The 19,293-nt window shown below is 36.4% G+C and overlaps 1 protein-coding gene across 1 annotated transcript; it reads left to right on the forward strand.

The window, feature by feature from the left end:
- The first annotated feature begins 974 nt into the window (after positions 1–974).
- Positions 975–17,587, forward strand: LOC131147848 (uncharacterized). The gene is made up of 2 exons (XM_058097464.1): positions 975–1,741; positions 17,225–17,587. The coding sequence occupies exons 1-2, from the start codon at positions 1,259–1,261 to the stop codon at positions 17,273–17,275; spliced, it is 534 nt and encodes a 177-aa protein (XP_057953447.1). The 5' UTR covers positions 975–1,258; the 3' UTR covers positions 17,276–17,587.
- The last annotated feature ends 1,706 nt before the right edge of the window (positions 17,588–19,293 follow it).

The raw sequence follows: 19,293 nt of genomic DNA on the forward strand, positions 1-19,293 counted from the left end.
CATGAAAAAGATTGGAAATCATATAATGAGTAAAAATTTAAATTTTTTAATTCGCCCATGACTCATGAATAATGAAAGATTCATTTACATGATAAAGTATGTGGGTCTATGAAGCCAAAAGAAAAAAAGAAATTGTAGGTGGCTCACAAAAAAAATAAAACAAAATAAAGAAAAAATTACAAAATTTTAAATAGAGAATTGTGTACATTGTGAATTTAACAAACACATAATAAATTAAAGTATAGAAAGACAATTATTAGAGTCATATTCTCATCATAAAAATGAGCACAAAAATAAAGAGGCAATCTAAAAAGACAAGTATTTCTACAAAAAAAAAATTGAAAAATTATAGTAAGAAAAGAAAAATCAATAAATTCAGTGGGAAGAGAAAAAAAATCTTGGTCTTGGGAAACAAACGAGGCATTGAGAAAAAAAAATAGTGAATGACAAGTTTTAAAAAATATAATAAACAATATGAAGGTCATTTAAAATTATATAGAACCAAATATGAGTTTTTTAAGTTAAAACTTATTTAATATATGAGATATAAAATGGATGATGTCAAAATCTTATATTCTATGTTAGTGAATTTGACTGTCAAATTTTTAAATTTTTGAAAGTTCATTTTGTACTTCCGTTATGTAAATACCAATTCTTGTGAGATAAAAAACATTATTAATGTCTACAGGCTAAAACTTAAATAGCCTATTATTAGTTTCATGACCTAAACCTTTATACTTAAATTTTTAAAAATATTTTATTTTATATTTTTAATCTATTTTACGTATGGTATAAGTTTTTTAATGATAAGCCACGGTGTGAGGAGAAACCTGAAGCTTTTGAAATTAGATATATAAAAATATTAATTAAATACATATTTTTATCAATTTAACAAAATTTTTTTTATTTAATTTTTTTGGTCTCCTAGTCCAACACTTTTTTTTTTTCTGAAAAAGTGCCCCCATGGCTGACCTAGTTGCCCAATCAAAAATGATCATCCAAAAATTATGACCCCCAACAATTTTTAACATAAAAAAAATATATCCTGCAGCCAGATGGAGATGAGCCACCAACCGCAAGAGAGACAAGTGGGAAACGGAAAGAAACGAAAAGAACAGAAAATAAAGAAAAGGAAAGAAAATATTTGTCCTTCTGGTCTTGGTAACCAAACAACTCCAAGTTGTTTCCTGATTCACCTTCGCAGTCCACTCCAGTCTAGCTAGACCCCAATTTCTGGGCATTAAATCCCCAACAAACCATGAATTCTAATCTGGGTTTGATCGCATTTTCTCTCTTTTTTTGTGCAATCTCTGCAACTTCGTTATCATCTTCATCCCCTGAATTACCCTCAGTGTACGATCTCCTCCCGCAGTTCGGCCTCCCGAGCGGTCTCTTACCCGATTCGGTTGTTTCTTATGCACTCGCCGACGATGGAAGCTTCGATGTCGAGCTAGAAAAGACCTGTTACATCAAGTTCGATTACTTGGTTTACTACGAGAAGAAGATCACCGGCAAGCTGCGATACGGGTCGATCACTGATCTCCACGGCATTCAGGTCCAAAGGTTTTTTATTTGGTTCGATGTCGATGAGATCAAGGTCGATCTGCCGCCTTCCGATAGCATTTATTTTCAGGTGGGTCCGATCAACAAGAAGCTCGATGTTGACCAGTTCCAGAATGTCCATTCTTGCCGTGATGGGGTTTCAGGTTCATGCGATCAATCTTCGGAGCAAACCCATGAGGTATCTTTTTCATGTACATAAATTGGTTGATTTTTCTTTGATCAATTTCTTGAAATTTCTGAAAGTTTCCTTGATGTTGTGCTTTCGAACTTGTGGAAATATTCATGCATAAATCGTTTTTAATCCGGGTTAGAATACAGTTCCAACATAATAAGTTAGAATTCTTTTTGCATACTACATAAAGACGTATGTTTACCTTCTTCCTGCTCCCATTTTAATGAAGTTCAGGGCAGTGGCTGTACTGTTGTACTTTATAATACTTGTTCAGTTTTTCTTACAAAAGAGCTTTGAATAGATCTTCTCTATTTTACCAATTAAAAAGAAAAAGTACTTCCAATACTCTGCAAGGATAATTTTCTTTTTGCATGCATATGTTAATGTTTGCCAAACTCAGTTAAAAATTTTACAGTCAGCCAAAGGTAGCATCAGGGTTCTTATGAGAAGACCATCGGGATGCCATTATTTTGTCCTCAGAACTCCTAGGGAGTATACTGCAATAAATTTCAGATTCTCATAGCTTTGTCCTTCCATGTCTAGCCCATGGAAGTATGCATGTATAATTAGAAGAGTTCTTCTCAGTCTACCTTATTTCATTATAAAGGGTCATTGGTCTCTGAATAGCTAATTCAAGAGGAATATATTCTAGCTGAAAGGAGAACTTTATTGCTTCAGCATTTCAGCTTTTTGTTTGCTTATACTTCTTTCTTCTTGCTTTCTGGATTTGGTTCCTACTTTTCTCTACATTTTCTGAGCTTCTTTTCTTAGTGAAGGGATGTCTTTGCTCTTCTCTCTCTCTCTCTCTAAAAAAAAAAACCCTATAATATGTCCTCATTTTATTTTTATTTTTTTTTTTGAAAAAGAAAGTAATATGATTGCATGTTGCTGTCAAAATTAGTTGGATTGAATGTCTTTGAATCTGCTGGACAAAGACAAAGCTATGGAGGATAGGGTGTCTTGGGGGTCTCTCTGATGCTTAAGTTAGTGCCATGAACTAAGCTTGTTTAGGGCATTGTGCTTGCCTTTGACCGCTTGTCTTATATACATGGGATGTTAGCCATCATGTAAATAGTAAATAGTAGTGTAGGTTTTATTCTTAGAGTAGGATAATGCCGTAATGAAGATAGTGACTCCTCGGTTACTTTGATGTTTCCTAGCGATAGAGTGAGAATAGTCTAGAAAACTTTTTGGGGGAGGTTGAGTTTTCATGAGTAATTGTAAAACTTGCTAGTTATTGTAAACATGTTTAGCCTACTACCTCCTTTGCTAAACACAATGTATATGGGGATGTGAATAATGAATTGCACTGTCTTATGGTTTATTACGTGACTTGTGTTTAAATACATCCTTATTTATTGAGCCCTCTTAATTTGCATTCAATGGTTGTGAATTTGTTTATATAGTGAGATTGCGGTATACTTCAGCTAGCTAATTAAGCTTGTTTGCTATAACTAGTGCTGCGTGATCCTTCATAAGGTATGAAGTGTTCAGCTCGTGACAAGAATGGGTAGCGAAAGAGAGGGAAACAAGAAGTTTAGGAAATAATGATGTAATTAAGAGTCGCGTACCTTGTCCTTGACCTCCCTTTTCATAACTGAATCCCACCTAGCTTAAATTCCCCTCACTGATTTGGGGCTTATAACCTTTATGTGGGGTTACAACCCTTTATAACTCCTCTTTAGGGTTACATACATACCCTATTAACTTTAAGGCAACCAATAGTCTTTCTACTGAACTACTTTTGACCTTGTGCCATGCTTGGAAGTATTTTCGCCCCCTTAGATGCCACCCACTCCCAAGCCTAGAAAGGTACTTTCAGATTTTGGACCATGCTTCCATTTCTTTGCTTTTAACAATAAATCACATCAATTTTTTATTGGCCTTTTATGCAAGGATGAATCTTGATCCATCAACTCGAAGTTTCTTCGACTGACAATCTCTTTTGAGTTGGGATGAATCTTGGCCTATAATGCATGGATGTCCTTGAGTAGTACCTTTATGACAACGAAAGAGGAGCTTGATATTATGAGCCAAGGTGGAGCTCAACAAGGGCATTCCCTTAGGTTATCCCCTACTCTCTTTTTGGCAGAGGTGACATGCTCATCAAGGGCATTTCCCAAGGTTATCACCTCAAGTTGTTAGAGTGAGGTGGCTTTCTTTTTCATGGGCATTTCCCAGGTCTCCTGCTCTTCAAGACTATTTGCCACTCTTTGTCTAGGTTGAGCTTGACCTCAGCTTGGAAAAATGACCTCCACCCTTGTTTGTAATATCAAGCTCTTGTTCTGTTATGATAAAGGTGGTTTTAACGGCACTTGCACTTAATAGGCTGAGGTTCATCCCGGCTCAGAAGAGAATGACACTCAAAGATATTTCAGGATGATGGACCAAGATTCATAAAGGCCAACCAAAAATTTATGCAGTTTATTGTCAAAGCCATGCCATGGAACCATACTCCTGACCTTGAAAGTGTCTTATGTGGCTTGGGAGTTGTGGGGAGGGGGATGTGATAGGGGCAAAAATACATCCAAGCATGACAGAAGGTCAAGAAAAATTCAATAGGAAGACTGCTGGTTTCCTTAAGGTTTACGGGATATGTATGCAACCTTAACGAGGAGTTATAGTTGTAATCCCCACATAATGGCTATTACCCCTAAATCAATGAGGGTCATTAAACTAGGGGGGCATTTAAGCTGGGAGAGACTCACTGTAAATGGGGAAGTTGGGGACAAAGTAAGGGACTCTCAATTACATTATTGCTTCCTAAACTTGTTGTCTCCCTCTCATTCTCTACACATTCCTAACTTAAGCATCAGAGAGCTCCCTGAGAGTCCACCTCTAGACCACTATAGCTTGTTCCTTGTGTTTTGCAGATTCATGGACACTTGGTCCAATGGATTTTGATGGTCACTAGTTATTATATATTTTAATAATTTCATGTTTTAAGCTGTAGAATTCTTTAGGTGGATAAAAGCAAAGCTTGAGGTTAGAGCGCTTTTCTTTGCGAAATTTCTTACTTTGAGCAATTTCTTTGTTATAGTTTGTAATGTTTACTATTTTCAATTGGAATTATTGCATGGTGAGTTTCCTGGTAGAAGATGGAGAACTATTGTACTCAATACTCGTGCATTATGGATTTTTCAATGCTAATTTTTTGTATCAGCTGAAGTTCCTCTACCAAAAGCTTATTCATGGCATCTTATTACATGAAGTAGATGCTTTTTACTTGTGTATATGTCAACGCTTGTGACACATTAATGATGCATATTTTGTACTAGAATGCCTCGTAGTCCAAGGCGTTTTTCTATTAAACTTTTCTTATAGCAATTTAACTACTTTTTCTTTCCGGAATGCCTCTTACTAAACTTATTTGTTTTCAAAAGTTGGACTGATCATTTACATTCAACAACCTGCGAACACTCTCTCTCTCTCTCTCTCTCTCTCTCTCTCTCTCTCTCTCTCTCTCTCTCTTTGTTTTGTTTAATTACAACACAATGAATTTTGGTTTGTTAACAATAGCCGCTCAACAAAGAAATGGTCTATGATCGTATAAATTGACAGAAAACGATTCATATAGCCGACCCCACCTAGTGGAATTTAAGGTTTGGTTTTGTTGTTGTTGTTGTTGTTAACAATAGCTGCTCAACTTCAAATAGTTTGTAAGCTCTAAAATCACATTCTTCCCCTTCGAGTTTGTGATGATGAAATGGAGGATGAAGCTGTTGCTAACCTACCATGGTAGTTTAGCGCATTAAATAAATGTATAAACTACCGCTTGTCCTATATGATGCACTGCTTAAATGCCTTAGCATGAGCTTGTTAAGATTTGGTAGTGCTAGGCCCAAGAGAAACTTTGTTGATGTGTGCAGATAAACCACAAGGACAATGCTGAACTTGATTATTCCCCACTCAAAACCTCACATATCCACGTGGGCTAACTCTTGACAACACTTAAAATACACACCTTGCTCACACCCAAGACACAAGTTTGTTTGATCAACAAGGCTCTCTCACATTTAGTCACACAACACTCACTTAGTATGCTGCACTTCATTCACACAATCAAGAAATAAAGAAAGCCTTGCCGGCGTTGCTGCCTTTTTATTCGTACACATCAGTTGCAAACAAACTTGGTTCTTGTAGTATGTCAACCATGTAGCTGACTCAAAATTTCATTCCTTCTTCCCTGATGTGGTGATATAGAGGTTTCCTGGGAAACTTCTAAGGAGAGAAATCTAGAGTGAGGGGGAGTGAGCAGTCCTGCTTCAATGGAGCTCCGTAATACTATAGGCGCTACTCAACTAGCTCCGTCCAGCCAACTTTGATAGCCTTGTTACTAATTTTCTTATTTGAACAAAACAAATGCACCTAGAAAGTTTGGGGGCTTTTAGAGACTGTTGCTGCTATTTGATCATAGTTGTCCTTGAAGCTTTGAGAAACTTGAAATTATTGAGTCCACGGGTGATCAAATGAGTCCTGTACCTCTCTGCTTGTGTATTGGGGCGGGTCTTCATACTAGGCTTGGTTTTTTATACTTCTGCGCCAGTACCCCATGTGTTATTTTGTTTTAGGGTTTGGACTTCTTTCTTTATTCCTTCTTCAAACCACATTTTTTAGTAGGATTTGACTTTTGTTGCCTTGGCAATGTATGAATCTATGGTTGAGGAGCTTCTTCTTCAACCCTTGCTGACTTGGCCTTTCATCTTCCATAGTCTTGTAATGCGCTCTAGTTTTCCATAGACTCTTTGGCTCCCCTCCCCCCTCCCCCCAAAAAAAAAGCCTAGCTTTGTTCTTTACTTTAGACAAGTTAGTTATCAATATATTTTTCTAGATAGTTTTAGAACTCATTTGACGTGCACTCTCCCTCAGTACTTGTGCATTGGAACCATATTTTTTTCACTTATTTCTTTCTCCGCATTTCCTCCAAACTTCTTGGACTTGTTTAGCACCTCTGATTTTTATGTCAAAAATGACGTAATTCCCATAAGCTAAGTTGTGAAACTGACGATAGATTTTTCTTCATTCCTGGCACATGGAACACTAGGTGAGTGCTGAACCTTAACACTATCCTTGTCTTGTTAATGGGATGATTGCATCCTAGAGCTGCTCGTTGTCACTACTATTCAACCCCTTTATACTTGGATGTACTTTCCAACTTCTCCTTGTGACTATTTATATGATTGGAACACCCATAAGCAACTATCTGTTCACTATAATTAATCAATTTATCACTCAAATGTATTGGTGTGATGGATATGGAGGTGTACTGCATTCTCCATAATCAACTTCTCCTAGAGGATATGAGTTTAAAGCTAGTAAGTCCTTTGGGTCATGAGGTGAAGATGTGGTTGAGTCCTAGGACTTATGACAGGGGGGAGGCAGGGTAAGTTAGCATCTTCTATTAATTATGGAGGGTTAGAGGAGAAGGTAAAAGGTGGTTTGGGGGGGGGGGGGGGTAAGAGAGTTAAATTATGAAACTCATTAGTTGGAATGTTACGGGGTTTAGGGAATGTTAGGAAGAGGGGCAATTCAGGAAGTGCTGATTAGGTATTCTCTTGATTTAGTTTTACTTGAAATTAAATTAGAGAATGTTGATTGGGGTTTGGTTGGGGGGGGGGGGGTGTTAAGAGTATTTGGGAAGGTTGGTGAAGGATTGGGAGTTTATTTTTTCTCAGCGGTCATTTGGGGTCATTCTTGTCATTTGGGATACTCGGTCCATTATTAAAGTTGACAATCTTGTTGGGTTCTTTTCTCTTTCAGTTTTGGTATTTATTAAAGGTAGAGGTCATTGGTGGGTTAAGTTTGTTTATGGTCCTCTGAGACTCAAATTTTGGTCCTTTTTTGGGATGAGTTATATGCAGTTTTTGATTTTTGTTCCCCTAGCTTGATTGGAGGTGGTGACTTTAATGTTGTTAGGTTTCCTGAGGAGAAAAAAGAGAGAGGTTGGTTTTCTTTGAAAATGCTGAATTTTGATAGATTTAGTAGAGATTGTGGGTTGAGGGATTTGCCCCTGGATAATGCTTTTTTCTCTTAGTTTGTGGTGGGGAGAGGGCTGTGGCTAGTTGGTTAGATAGACTTTTACTTTGTAGTGATTGGGAGGATGAGTTTACTAATCTTTCCCAAATTTTTTCTTATTGGAATCTTCTAAGGTGAAGTGGGTTCCTCTCCCTTTTGATTTGAGAATGTGTGGCTTGATCACGATTCTTTTCCTTCTATAGGGAGAGGTTCTTAGTGTGAAGATTTGGAGAGGGGTTGGTAGGTTTTAGGTTCATGGGGAAGCTTAAGTGTCCTAAGGAGACTTTAAAGATTTGGAATAGGGAGGTTTTTGGGGATGTTAGGATGAAGAAGGTTGTCATTTTGGGCAAATTGAATTTTTTAGATAGGAAAGAGCAAGAGATTGGAGAGTAAGTAGGCTAAATGGGTTTCCTTGGAGAATAAATTGGAGGATTTGATTTTTAAAGGAGGAGCTGGAGGCAAAAGACTTAATTTAAGTCGAAAAAGAAGGTGATTGTAATATGAGGAAAAGCATGATTAGTGAATTGGATTTGGGAGGAGATGAGGTTATTTTTTATTCTCATTTTGACTGCATATGAAATTACTCATTTCTTTTCCAATCTTTATTCAAAGGAGGATTTTTGTAGGCCTATGCAGAGGGTTTACATTGGAATCCCATTTCTAGGGATCATGTGAGTTGATTGGAAAGGCCTTTTTGAGAGGAGGAAGTTAAGGTAACTATGTTTGGGATGGAAAGGGATAAAGCTCCAGGTCCAGATGGATTTAATTTGGCTTTTTTTTTTTTTTTTTTTCAATAATGTTGGGATGTGGTTAGGGTGGATTGGTTAAAGGTCATTAATGAATTTTATTGTAATGGGATTCTTAGCAAGATTATTAATTCCACTTTCATCACTTTTGCGCCTTAGAGGAGATCTATTAAGATTGCTGGTTTTAGGCCTATTAATTTAGTGACTAGTGCGTATAAGATCATTGCTAAATTACTAGCTAATAGGTTGAGTGTGGTGTTACATGATACTATTTCTAAGGTTCAAAGTGGCGTAGGCATATTGTGGATGCGATTTTGGTTTATAATGAGATTGTGGAGGAGGTTTGTAGGAAGAAGGACAAGGGCATTCTTTTCGAATTGGATTTTGAAAAAAGCTTATGATAGTTAGAATATTTTGGATTAGGTGTTGGCCAGAAGAGGGTTTGGGAGAGATGGAGGACTTGGATAAGGGGTTGCTTGTCTGATGTTTTTTTCTCAGTTATTGTGAATGGAGAACCTAAGTCTTGGTTTAGAGCATCAAGAGGTGTTAGATGAGGGGATCAATTATCTCTCTCTTTTTTTTTTTCTTTTTTTTTTTTTTTCAGTTGTGGAAGTGGGTAGAAAGGGGGTTTGTTTGTCCCATCTTCGGTTGCTGCTGATGATTTTTTTTTTTTCCATTCATGATCATAGGGATCCTTGCTGGCCTTCAAGGATGCAAGATGGTTTCCTCTTGGAGCTAAATTCAAAATCAAGGAACGCGGGACCCCATAATTGGAAAGTTAGAGAAAAGATTGGCAGGATGGAAAAGGAATTTCTTGTCTAAAGGTGGTAGACTCATGCTTAGTGGAAGCACCTTGAAAAACCTTCTTGTCTATTTCATCTCTCTCTCTCTTTCCTTTTCTGGTTTTAGTTGCCTAGAGACTTGAAGGAATTTAGAGGAGGTCCTTATGGGGGAGTCTGGGGGCAGAGTTCAAATTCCACCTTTTCCAATGGGGCATGGTCAAACAACCTATTTGCTCAAGATACTTGCTGCTGAAGTTCCTTCACACTTTCAATAAAGCACTTCCTAGGAAATGGTTTTGGAGATTTATGGAAGAGAAAGACCATCTTTGGCTGGGTATCATTGCTTCCAAATATGGGTTAGAGAAAAATGAATGGATTATTTTAGGCTGACAGAGGATTGCATGGTGTAGGGGTTTTTGAGGAAAGGATGGGGTGACTTCTTCCCTTTTATCAAATTTCAAGTGGGGAATGGGGACAACGGGAGGCCCTAAGGGATCATTTGGAACCACTTGTGCTTTTTCTGAAAAGGTGCTGAAATTAATAAGTTCTAGTAACAAGTGCTAAATTGAATAAGTTTTGAAATCTGTAAGCTGTATTTAAAAATAAGTACTGATTATAAATATTGATTAAATAAGTGGTGTTTGAATACCCACTTTTATTACAAGTGTTGTATAAATTTATATTTGTTATATTGATCAATAATTAATATGTTATTGATTATTTTCTAAATAATATTTTTAATTTAGATCATTACTATTTTCTAATCAAAAAAATTAATTTATATTTATTTTAACTAATTTTTAATTAACATTTAAATTTTTTTCTATTAGTAAAATAATAGATTATTATTATTAAATTAACATATCTTGTTAATAATGCATATTTATGAGATGTAATATCATATTAATTTATATTAATTACTATACTATTAATTAAATTAACATTTTACAATTTAAGTTAATATTAATTTAAAATAATATAGGGTCTTCTTCCTCCTTCAAATTCGTGCATTTGGCAACCCTCTAAACAGGGTTCTTCTTGCTCTGTTGGCAGTGGCACCAAGACTCGCAGAGGAGTGAGGAGGGGGTAACAAACGACTTAAAATTTGCAGAGGATTCTTTTTTTTTTCTCAAAGATGTGAGAAGTGGCTTGCAGAGGAAGGGAAGAAAGAGGCGTTGATGGTGGTGCCGACAGTGTGCTATGAGTATGATTTGTAAGGGAGAGGGATCAAAGAGTTGAGAAGGTGAGGTTGGCCACCATTGGAAGGAGGAGGAAGAGGAGAGGGTTCTGTGAGGGCCATGCAGCGTTGCACAGAGTGAGGGAGAGGGAGGGGAGCTGTTAGAGAGAACGGAATATTTACGAAGTTGTCATGGATGTTCATCATAATTACAAAATGCCACCACATGTGTACAGTGCCCCTTTTAAGTGGCCAAAAAACTATATTGGATGGTTTCTTAAATTTTGAAAAGTTATCGTGGATGGCTTCTTAAGTATCCCTTAAAAAAGTGGTCGCACAATATCACTTTTTGCAAAAAGCACTTATTGAATATTGACCAAACACCACTTTTTTTTAGAAAGTACTCATTTTAAGCCATAAGTGCTATAGGCACTTTTTTTTTTAAGTGCTTCCAAATAGGGGCTAAGTGTTTTATTTCTTTCCATCCACGACTTCACCCATGATAAGGAAGCTCTCATCAGCCATTATCTTAAAATTTTAGGGCTGGGGATCTTTTGGAATGTTCCCTTGTCAGAAATGCAGAAGATTGGGAACTCCACCATCTCATTAATTTTTATAGCCATCTCTACAACTTCCAACATCAAAACATTCCTAATCAACCAAAGTGCATCATAGACAAAAAATAAGGGCTTCACAGTCAGATCCTTCTACAGAAAGCTCTCAACAATGGAAACAACTACAGCAATCCCCCTTGGATTCAATCTCCCTACAAAAGTAGCTTTTCTTGTTTGGGAGGCAACACGTGGAAAGAACTTAACCCTGCACAATTTGCCAAAAAAGGGGTTGATCATCGGTAACTGGTGTTCCCTTTGCACGGCTGATGCAAAATCAATTGAGCATATCCACCTTCATTGCCTTTGGAGTAGGAAAATTTGGAATATGACAACCATGTTAGACAAAGATGGGTTTTTGCCAGTTCAGTGAGAAGGGAGCTTTGGGCGTGGAAAGGGACTTGGGCAACCAAGAGCTTTGGGCGTGGAAAGGGACTTGGGCAACCAAGGAGAAGAGAAAATGCTTCGTCTCTCATTCCTCTTTCAATTCTCTAGAGTGCTTGGAAAGAAAGAAACAGGAGAGTGTTTAAAAGCTCTCTTACGCCGCTTCATATTAGCAAAGAGCAATGGACTTCTACAATTTCCAGCTGGCATTAGTAGGATTGTAGTGAATGATCATAATGTAATTTAAGATTTTTGTGACATCTTGCAGGAGGGATGGCTCTGTGTGATATGGGTTGGTGTCCCCCTTAATGCCCTTTAAATAAAGCACTTTTATTGATAAAAAAATTATATATTTGAGAGGTTTTTTGGCTTAAAATTAATTTGGGGAAGAGTGGTGTAGCAGCCATTAATTTGACATTCACTAGGTCTAGGGAGTTGGCTTTGTGAGAGGGTTGTGGTCTTTTGGATTGGCCCTTGTCTTATCTAGATGTCCCATTGGGACGTCATCCTAGATTTGTGGTTTTTAAGGATCAAGTGGTGGATAGTCTCTTATGTTGTGTTTGGGAGCATGAATTTCAGACCTTGGATTTGGATTTGGGTGGATTTAGACAAATATCAATATAATTTTGAATGACATCTTATTCAAATCCAATACAAATTCAAAACTAAATCCAATACCTCTAAGTGTTTGGATGGGTGGAAATGTGCTTTATTTTCTTTAGGTGGCCCCATTACTCTTATTTAGGCTTGTCTTGCTAGTCTCCCTCTTTGTTATTCGTTTGATTTTAGGATTCTGATGGGGATAGCTAGTAAAATTGAGAAGATTATGCGAGATTTCCTTTGGTCGGGGTTTGGGGATAAGTGAGATCACCTCGTTAGTTGGGAGAATATTTGTAGGTCTAGGTCAGAGAGAGGTTTGGGTCTTGTTAAGTTTGTGTCTATAACCATTTCTCTTTTGGCTAAATGGTTATGATGGTTTCGCTTAGAGGAGTTCTTTCTTTGGCATAGAGTCATTAGAGGTAAATTTGGTATGCATGTGAATTGTTGGCATGCTAATTTAGGAATTAGATGTTCTTCAAAAATCCTGTGGAGGTGTATTTCTCAGGTCTCTACCCCCTCTTTGTTCCTCACACCAAGTTTGTATTGGGAAATGATTCTTGTATTTGTTTTGGGAAGAATTCTAGGTGGCTAATGCTGCTTTATTATATTTTTTCCTGTCTTTATCATTTAAGTTAAGGCCATAATGAGGTTATTTCATTTATTTTTTTAATTTCTGAAGTTCATTCATTTTCATGGGACTTCCATTTCCATACAACTCTTAATGATAGAGAGGAAGAGGAGTTTCCTTCCTTGTTGATGTTAATGGGGACTTGTCGTCCTTCCTTTTGGGTGGATAGGTGCTCTTGCTCTTTAGACTTTTAGGGGGCTTATCCTTGTAAATCTTTTTGTGACTACTTGATTAATCCTAATATTTCCTTTCCACTCCATAGAATTATTAAGAAGGCCAAAGTTCCCTCAAAGATAGAGGCTTTTGTTTGGTTGGTTGTTCTTAATGGAGTTAACACCAACAATATGTTGCAGAGTAGGAGACCTTCGAAGGCACTTTCTCCTGATAAAAGTTCTGAAACAGTGTCTCATTGTTTTTGTTCTGCTTTTTTTCTTGGAATATGTGGAAAATCTTTTTGGTCTTTTGGGAGAAAATTGGGTTCGTCCGAAGCCTGTGGAGGATTTGTCGGTGACTTCTTTTGCTGGTTTTGGTAAAAGGAAGGATGCTCATGCTTTGTGGATCTGTGCGGGCTTTCCTGTTCAGTGGGGTTTATGCATTGAAAGAAATGCTTGTATATTTATGGGGCAAAAGCTGAATGAATCTTTGTTATTGGAGAAAATTCATTTGGCATCGCCTTGGTGTGCTGCTGGTTGTTTTAAAGGAGTGAGGTTTTCAAATACCCAATGGGATTGATTGGCTTTGTTAGTTTCATTATTTGAGTTTTTTTTTTTCCGTTTATGCTTTACTTTTTGTTTTCTCTTTTTCCATTCTTCTGTTTTGGAGGATTTTGTTCTCCTCCATGTAGATTATTATTTTTCTAATAAACCCATCTTCAATTTATCAATCAATGTTATCAGTGTTGACTCCTCTTCTAATTTAATGATGTGAGATGATGCATGCTTGTTAACCTATTCTACTGCAAAGGATGCTACGCAATCCTATTTTTCTTTATTGTCATTCTTATTCTAGTTGAATAAGGTTGCCCTTCCCCTTTAACTAAAATTACAGCATGTACCCTTTATGACCTGAAGTTCTTGGATCGTTGCTTTTCTTCATCCTGGTATTGTGGAGCTAGTGAGCTACTCCTATTTTAGAGCTCATCTACTTTTGTCTCCTTGGCCTATTTTGTTCTTCCTTTATCCTGTGGCTATTTGTCTACTTGCCTTGCCTTTATTTATTGCCACTGAAGAATGCCTCCTCATTTTTGTGCGAGACACAAACCATTTGCTTAACCGAGCCCTCTTGATTAACCTGGAGACACTCAAATTCCATGAAGGATGGTTGAGTTGGCCTTCTTGAGTGGCTACGGTGAACCCATATGCTCACCCTTCTCTCATCATGTCCTCAATTTTATCTTTGGGATTTGATTGAGAAATTTCATGGCCGCTTTCACTAGAATAATTAGTGATTGCCACATCACACTCTGTAATCCTCATTTATTCACTTTTCAAAAGTTGGAGCCTTGTTGTGTCCTTTATTGAAAACAACATGGCAAAAGTATCCTAAAGCTCTTGTGTCTCTTGCAATCTTCAGTGTTACAACTTAGCCATCTTCCATACTGCATTTCAAGTATGTACCTTACCTTTCTGGCCTTTATATTCACAACTTCCTCAGTGCCTCTTTGCTGTTGGAGAGCTGGTATGCCTACCATCAACAATTTCCCAAAGTGCCTGCCTTTACCGAGTGGAACCAAACATGAGTTGGCCAAACTGCATAATTATAACCAATGTTTTAAAAGGCTTAATCAAGGCTCGCCTTGAGGCTTAATCTAAAATACCAAACCCTAAAAAGGCTAATGCATTACACACTAGAGCTTACGCATTTGCACAAAAAGCATGCCTTTTGCGCCTTTTTACTTGAGGCTTACGCATTTTGGGTGTGTGATTCTCAAGTAAGATTCAGCTAGAAAATATTAACTCCATTTTTATATTGAAGGAATGCCATAATATGAGTTAATTTCTAAAACTCTTGAACCTCAACTTTTCCAAAACAATTTAGTTGTATCTTAGATCTTGAAAAATAATTTATATTTTGTTATGTTATAGCTATCTCTTGTCATGATTTACATAATGAATTTATGTTAGCAATTCTTTTGGATGGCCAACAAGTAGCTTGCAAATTATATTTGATTTTTTTTTTTTTTTACATTATATTTGTGATTTTCTTATTTTAAGAAAATTAATGGAAAAGTTTAGGGAAAAGAAGAGGGACTTGCATATGATATTTATTAACCTTGAGAAAGCATATGATAGGATACCTAGGGAAGTTCTATGGTAGGTTTTAGAAAAAAAAGGTATATGTAGTAGGTATACGGATGTCATTAAGGATATGTACGATGGAGTAATGACTAGTGTAAGGATTATAGATAGAGAAATTAGAGAATTTCCAATCACCATAGGTGTACATCAAGGATCTGCTTTAAGTCCTTGTCTTTTTGCTTTAGTGATGGACCAATTGACTAAGTGTATTTAAAAGGAGGTTTCATGGTGTATGTTGTTTGTTGATGATATTGTATTAATTGACGAAACTATGGACGAAGTAGAGGCTGAATTAGAATTATGTAAAGAAGCTTTGGAATCTAGAGGCTTTAGGATGAGTAGAAATAAGACAGAATATATGAAATGTAATTTTAGTAATGATAGGAAGAATATTGGAGACAAAGTTAAACTTGATGATGAAGAAATAAATAGTACTTGTAGATTTTGATACCTTGGATCTATTATGCAAGTTGAAGGAGAAATTGAAGATGATGTAAAGCATAGAGTTAAAGCAGGTTGGGTAAAATGGAGAAGTGCTTCAAGTGTGCTTTTTGATCGTAGAATACCCTTAAAATTGAAAGGGAAGTTTTATAGGACAGCTATAAGACCAGCTATGCTATATGGATCGGAATGTTGGGCGACGAAAAAACATAATATCCAAAAAGTAAAAGTTGTCGAGATGAGAATGCTTAGACGGATGAGTGGTATAACATTGAAAGATAAATTAAGGAATGAACATATTCGTGGTAAGTTAAGTGTAACTCCTATAGAAGATAAGATAAGGAAGGGACTACTCAGATGGTATGGACATTTGCAACGTAGGCCACATGGTGCACCTATGAGGAAGAGTGACTTAGTTATTGTGGGAGGTAGTAGAAGGGGTAGGGGTAGACCTAAAATAATTTGGGAGGAGATAGTGAGTAAGGATTTAATATCCTTGAATCTATCAAAAGAAATGGTCCACGATCGCATAAATTGGCGGAAAAGAATTCATATAACCGACCCCAAATAGTGGGACTAAGGCTTGGTTTTGTTGTTGTTGTTGTATATTTGTGATTTTCTTAATTTTTTATTTATTTTAAAAATATGTAATTTATTTACATATTTGTATCTAAAAATAAAATCTCAAAAGGCTTACGCCTCAACGCCTTAAGGCTTATGCCTTGCCTCTCAAGGGTTAGAGTGCCTCGCCTTAAGCCTTTGCCTTTTAAAATATTGATTATAACTAATAAGTTTCACCATTCTCCTTAGGTTACGTTTGGTTTGTAGAATGCCTATTCCCAATAATAGATTAGTTTTAGTAAGTTAGTTACAATTAATTATACAAGAAATTATGTTGTTATTGTAAAGAAAATAAAAATGTGGAACGTTTTATGAGTACATAATAAGGTATAGACAAGGAATAACTATTCCCAAATTTATCTTGGGATGTCTATTTCTTTCTTATTATATGTTGAATAAAATAATTAGTAATATATAAGGAATAGCTATTCCTTTGGTTCCCAAAATTTAAACTATATTCCATCTTATTCCAAAGAATAAATATTCCACCAAACCAAATAAACCGTTACAGTGTTTGTAAGATCTGCCCTTGTTGCTTGGTGTGCCATTACTCAAGTCTGGTGACCAATAGACTTCATAGTACTGGAATGCGCAAATAAAGGGCAGGAAACTTTTAATGGGTGCAAATAAACCACTAGAACAACACTACGCTTAATTATTCTCCACTTAAACCTCGTATATACATATGGGGCCGTACAATGCTTTTCTTGCTCAGGACCTCAGGCATAAAGCCTTGCGCCTCCTTTTATGCATTGCTAAAATGGGTTATAAACTGGTGGTTATTCTAATATGTTAGCTGTGTAGTGGTCTTGAAAATTCTCTTCCGTAATACGGTGGTGGAGAGGCCTCTAGAGCAAGACTTCTAGATGGAGAAATCTTGAGGGGGATAGTGTGAGTCAGTACTGCTTCAGCAGACCTCAGTAATAGGATAGGAGCTAGTTCAGTCCAGCCACAATTTGTAGTCCTATATTTCTGATTTTTCTATTTGGGAAAAGCAAATGCAGCTAGCTCATAAACAGCAGCTTCATTTTTAAAATGTTTGAATCAGTTTTTCTCCGCGTTATTCATGTTGGAACCTAGAATCATCTACTGCTTGCAGAAGACATATCATACACATAATATGCTTTGAGAATTTGAGTATCCTGTTGATGGTGTATTCTGAATCATGCTTTGTGTTTCCTTTACAGCCACAGCTAGTGGTTCCCATGGATGAAATTCAAATGCTACTCACAGAGTAGATACATTGATGGATGTTTCTGATACTTTAGAGAGCAACAGTTGGAGGCATTATCCAACTTCTAGTATTCTTGTGCTAGTATGTACTTTGTACTTTCTGAATCGCTACAGGAATGGTGAAATACTGTAAGTATGAATTTATTATGCAAGGACATATTGTCAAGCTCGAGTCCTTGATGTACTACTACTGTGTTGTCTCCCTGTTGTATAAAGAAAAAACTCAGGTTTGAGTAAACAGTTTGGCATCAGCAATGCAATTGTGGATTCACCAGCTGGTTTCAGCTGTGGATTCGTGGGGAACCTTCGCTAGTTAATAGCTCTGTGGATTCTTGTGAATATTCGGCTGAACTTTAGCATTTAAACGCACTCTGTTTTGGAGCTTACATTTTAAACTTTGAATTTATATTTGTGGAGATTTGCACAAAACTTTACAAGTGCCAACTATAATGTTTTGATTGGTGACCTGTCACATTGTTGGGACAATTAAAACTCACTTACCTAACACGTTTAGGCTGTTCAAATTTAATGTTTTGATTTGTGCTCACGAACATTGTTAGAGGAATTAAAAATCACTTACTAACAAGTTTAGGCCTTTTAGTAAATTTTTTTTTTTTTTAACATGGGTACAAGAATTAAGTTGTCCCAAAAGTTTATTGAAGTTTGATCATCAGAACTCAATTCCTTCATTTAAATTTCAGTAGAAATTATGGACTCGTGCTTTCAATGGACTTTTGCATGTGATAAGTCTGTTAAGAGATACAAAAAAATACATTCATGCAGCAACACTACGTAGTGTTGAGAAATTCTAGACTTACCAATTCTTTATCGTACCCGTTTATTTACTTCTAGACTACCTATTCTCTTCCCTGGTTGCCACTCCAACAAAATCCAAAACATCCAAGTTCCAAATTAGAAGTCTGAAGAATCTAAGTTTTTGCTGAACAAATTGAGAAATTCTTCTTTTGAGTGATGACCAACAAAAAGATTGCTATGAAAATTACATGAATTTAGGTCTTCTTTTCAGCATAAACTCAAGACACATAATCACATAGAAGGAATGTTTTGGCTTATTGTCGATCCAAAGATGTTGATATAAAATACATATGCACTCAAAAACATGAAATGCCTTTACGATGAAAATCTGTAGATATGTTAAAATGAAATGATGAACATAAAAAAGTTTTAATTAATTTATGTAATGTAAAAAAAATAAAAAATACTATTAATTGTAATACACACACACAAGGCATTTAGGATAACTAGCTTGTTTTTAAAACTTTCGCCATAGTTGGCAATTACTATTGATAATCAATCTTCCTCCTCTTGAAAGCCATCACCAATAATCACCAATGTATCATCATAGGATAGTTGAAACTCCTATTGATTTGCATTTGAAAGAAATTATTGAGTTCAAGTTCATATTGCAAATATTGGTCTTCACAATTTTGCTCGCTTGTAACTATTGAGCTAAAGGTTTTCTAGTTGCGCAATGTCACTTCTTGTTGAGCTTCTCAACATGACATTAATAATGCCATTTAGATTCTTTTTATTTGGGTTTTGCCATAATAAATGCCTTAATCATGTTCTTAAGATGTTGGTACTCCTCTATCTCATTGTCATAGTCTTAGTGGGACTAGTAGAACTATTCCAAATGCCATTTGTTGGCACTAGGATACAGGCGCTCTAACTAGCAGAGTTTGTGATCATCCCATATCTGCATCAAGATCTATCCCCTATTTGTCTTTAATGAGGTAAATTTTTTCAACCTTCTCTAGAGTTTTGATATGTGGATTCTTAATCTTTCATCTTATCTTTCAAGTCTTGGAGGTTCTTTTGCCTAACTTGTAATCCCTTTTATTGTTTTGATTTTACTTGGTGTCCCTTCTAGCTTGTACTGTCTCCTTGACATTTTTGTGCTTCTTTGCACGTTCCAAAAGTTTAGATAGTGGCTTTGGGATAATATAGAGGAAGAACCTAAAGTTGGAAGGTAATAAGCCAATGCGTTAGGGCGACAACTGCT

This window comes from Malania oleifera, chromosome 2 (assembly GCF_029873635.1).
Source record: "Malania oleifera isolate guangnan ecotype guangnan chromosome 2, ASM2987363v1, whole genome shotgun sequence".
NCBI lineage: Eukaryota > Viridiplantae > Streptophyta > Magnoliopsida > Santalales > Ximeniaceae > Malania > Malania oleifera.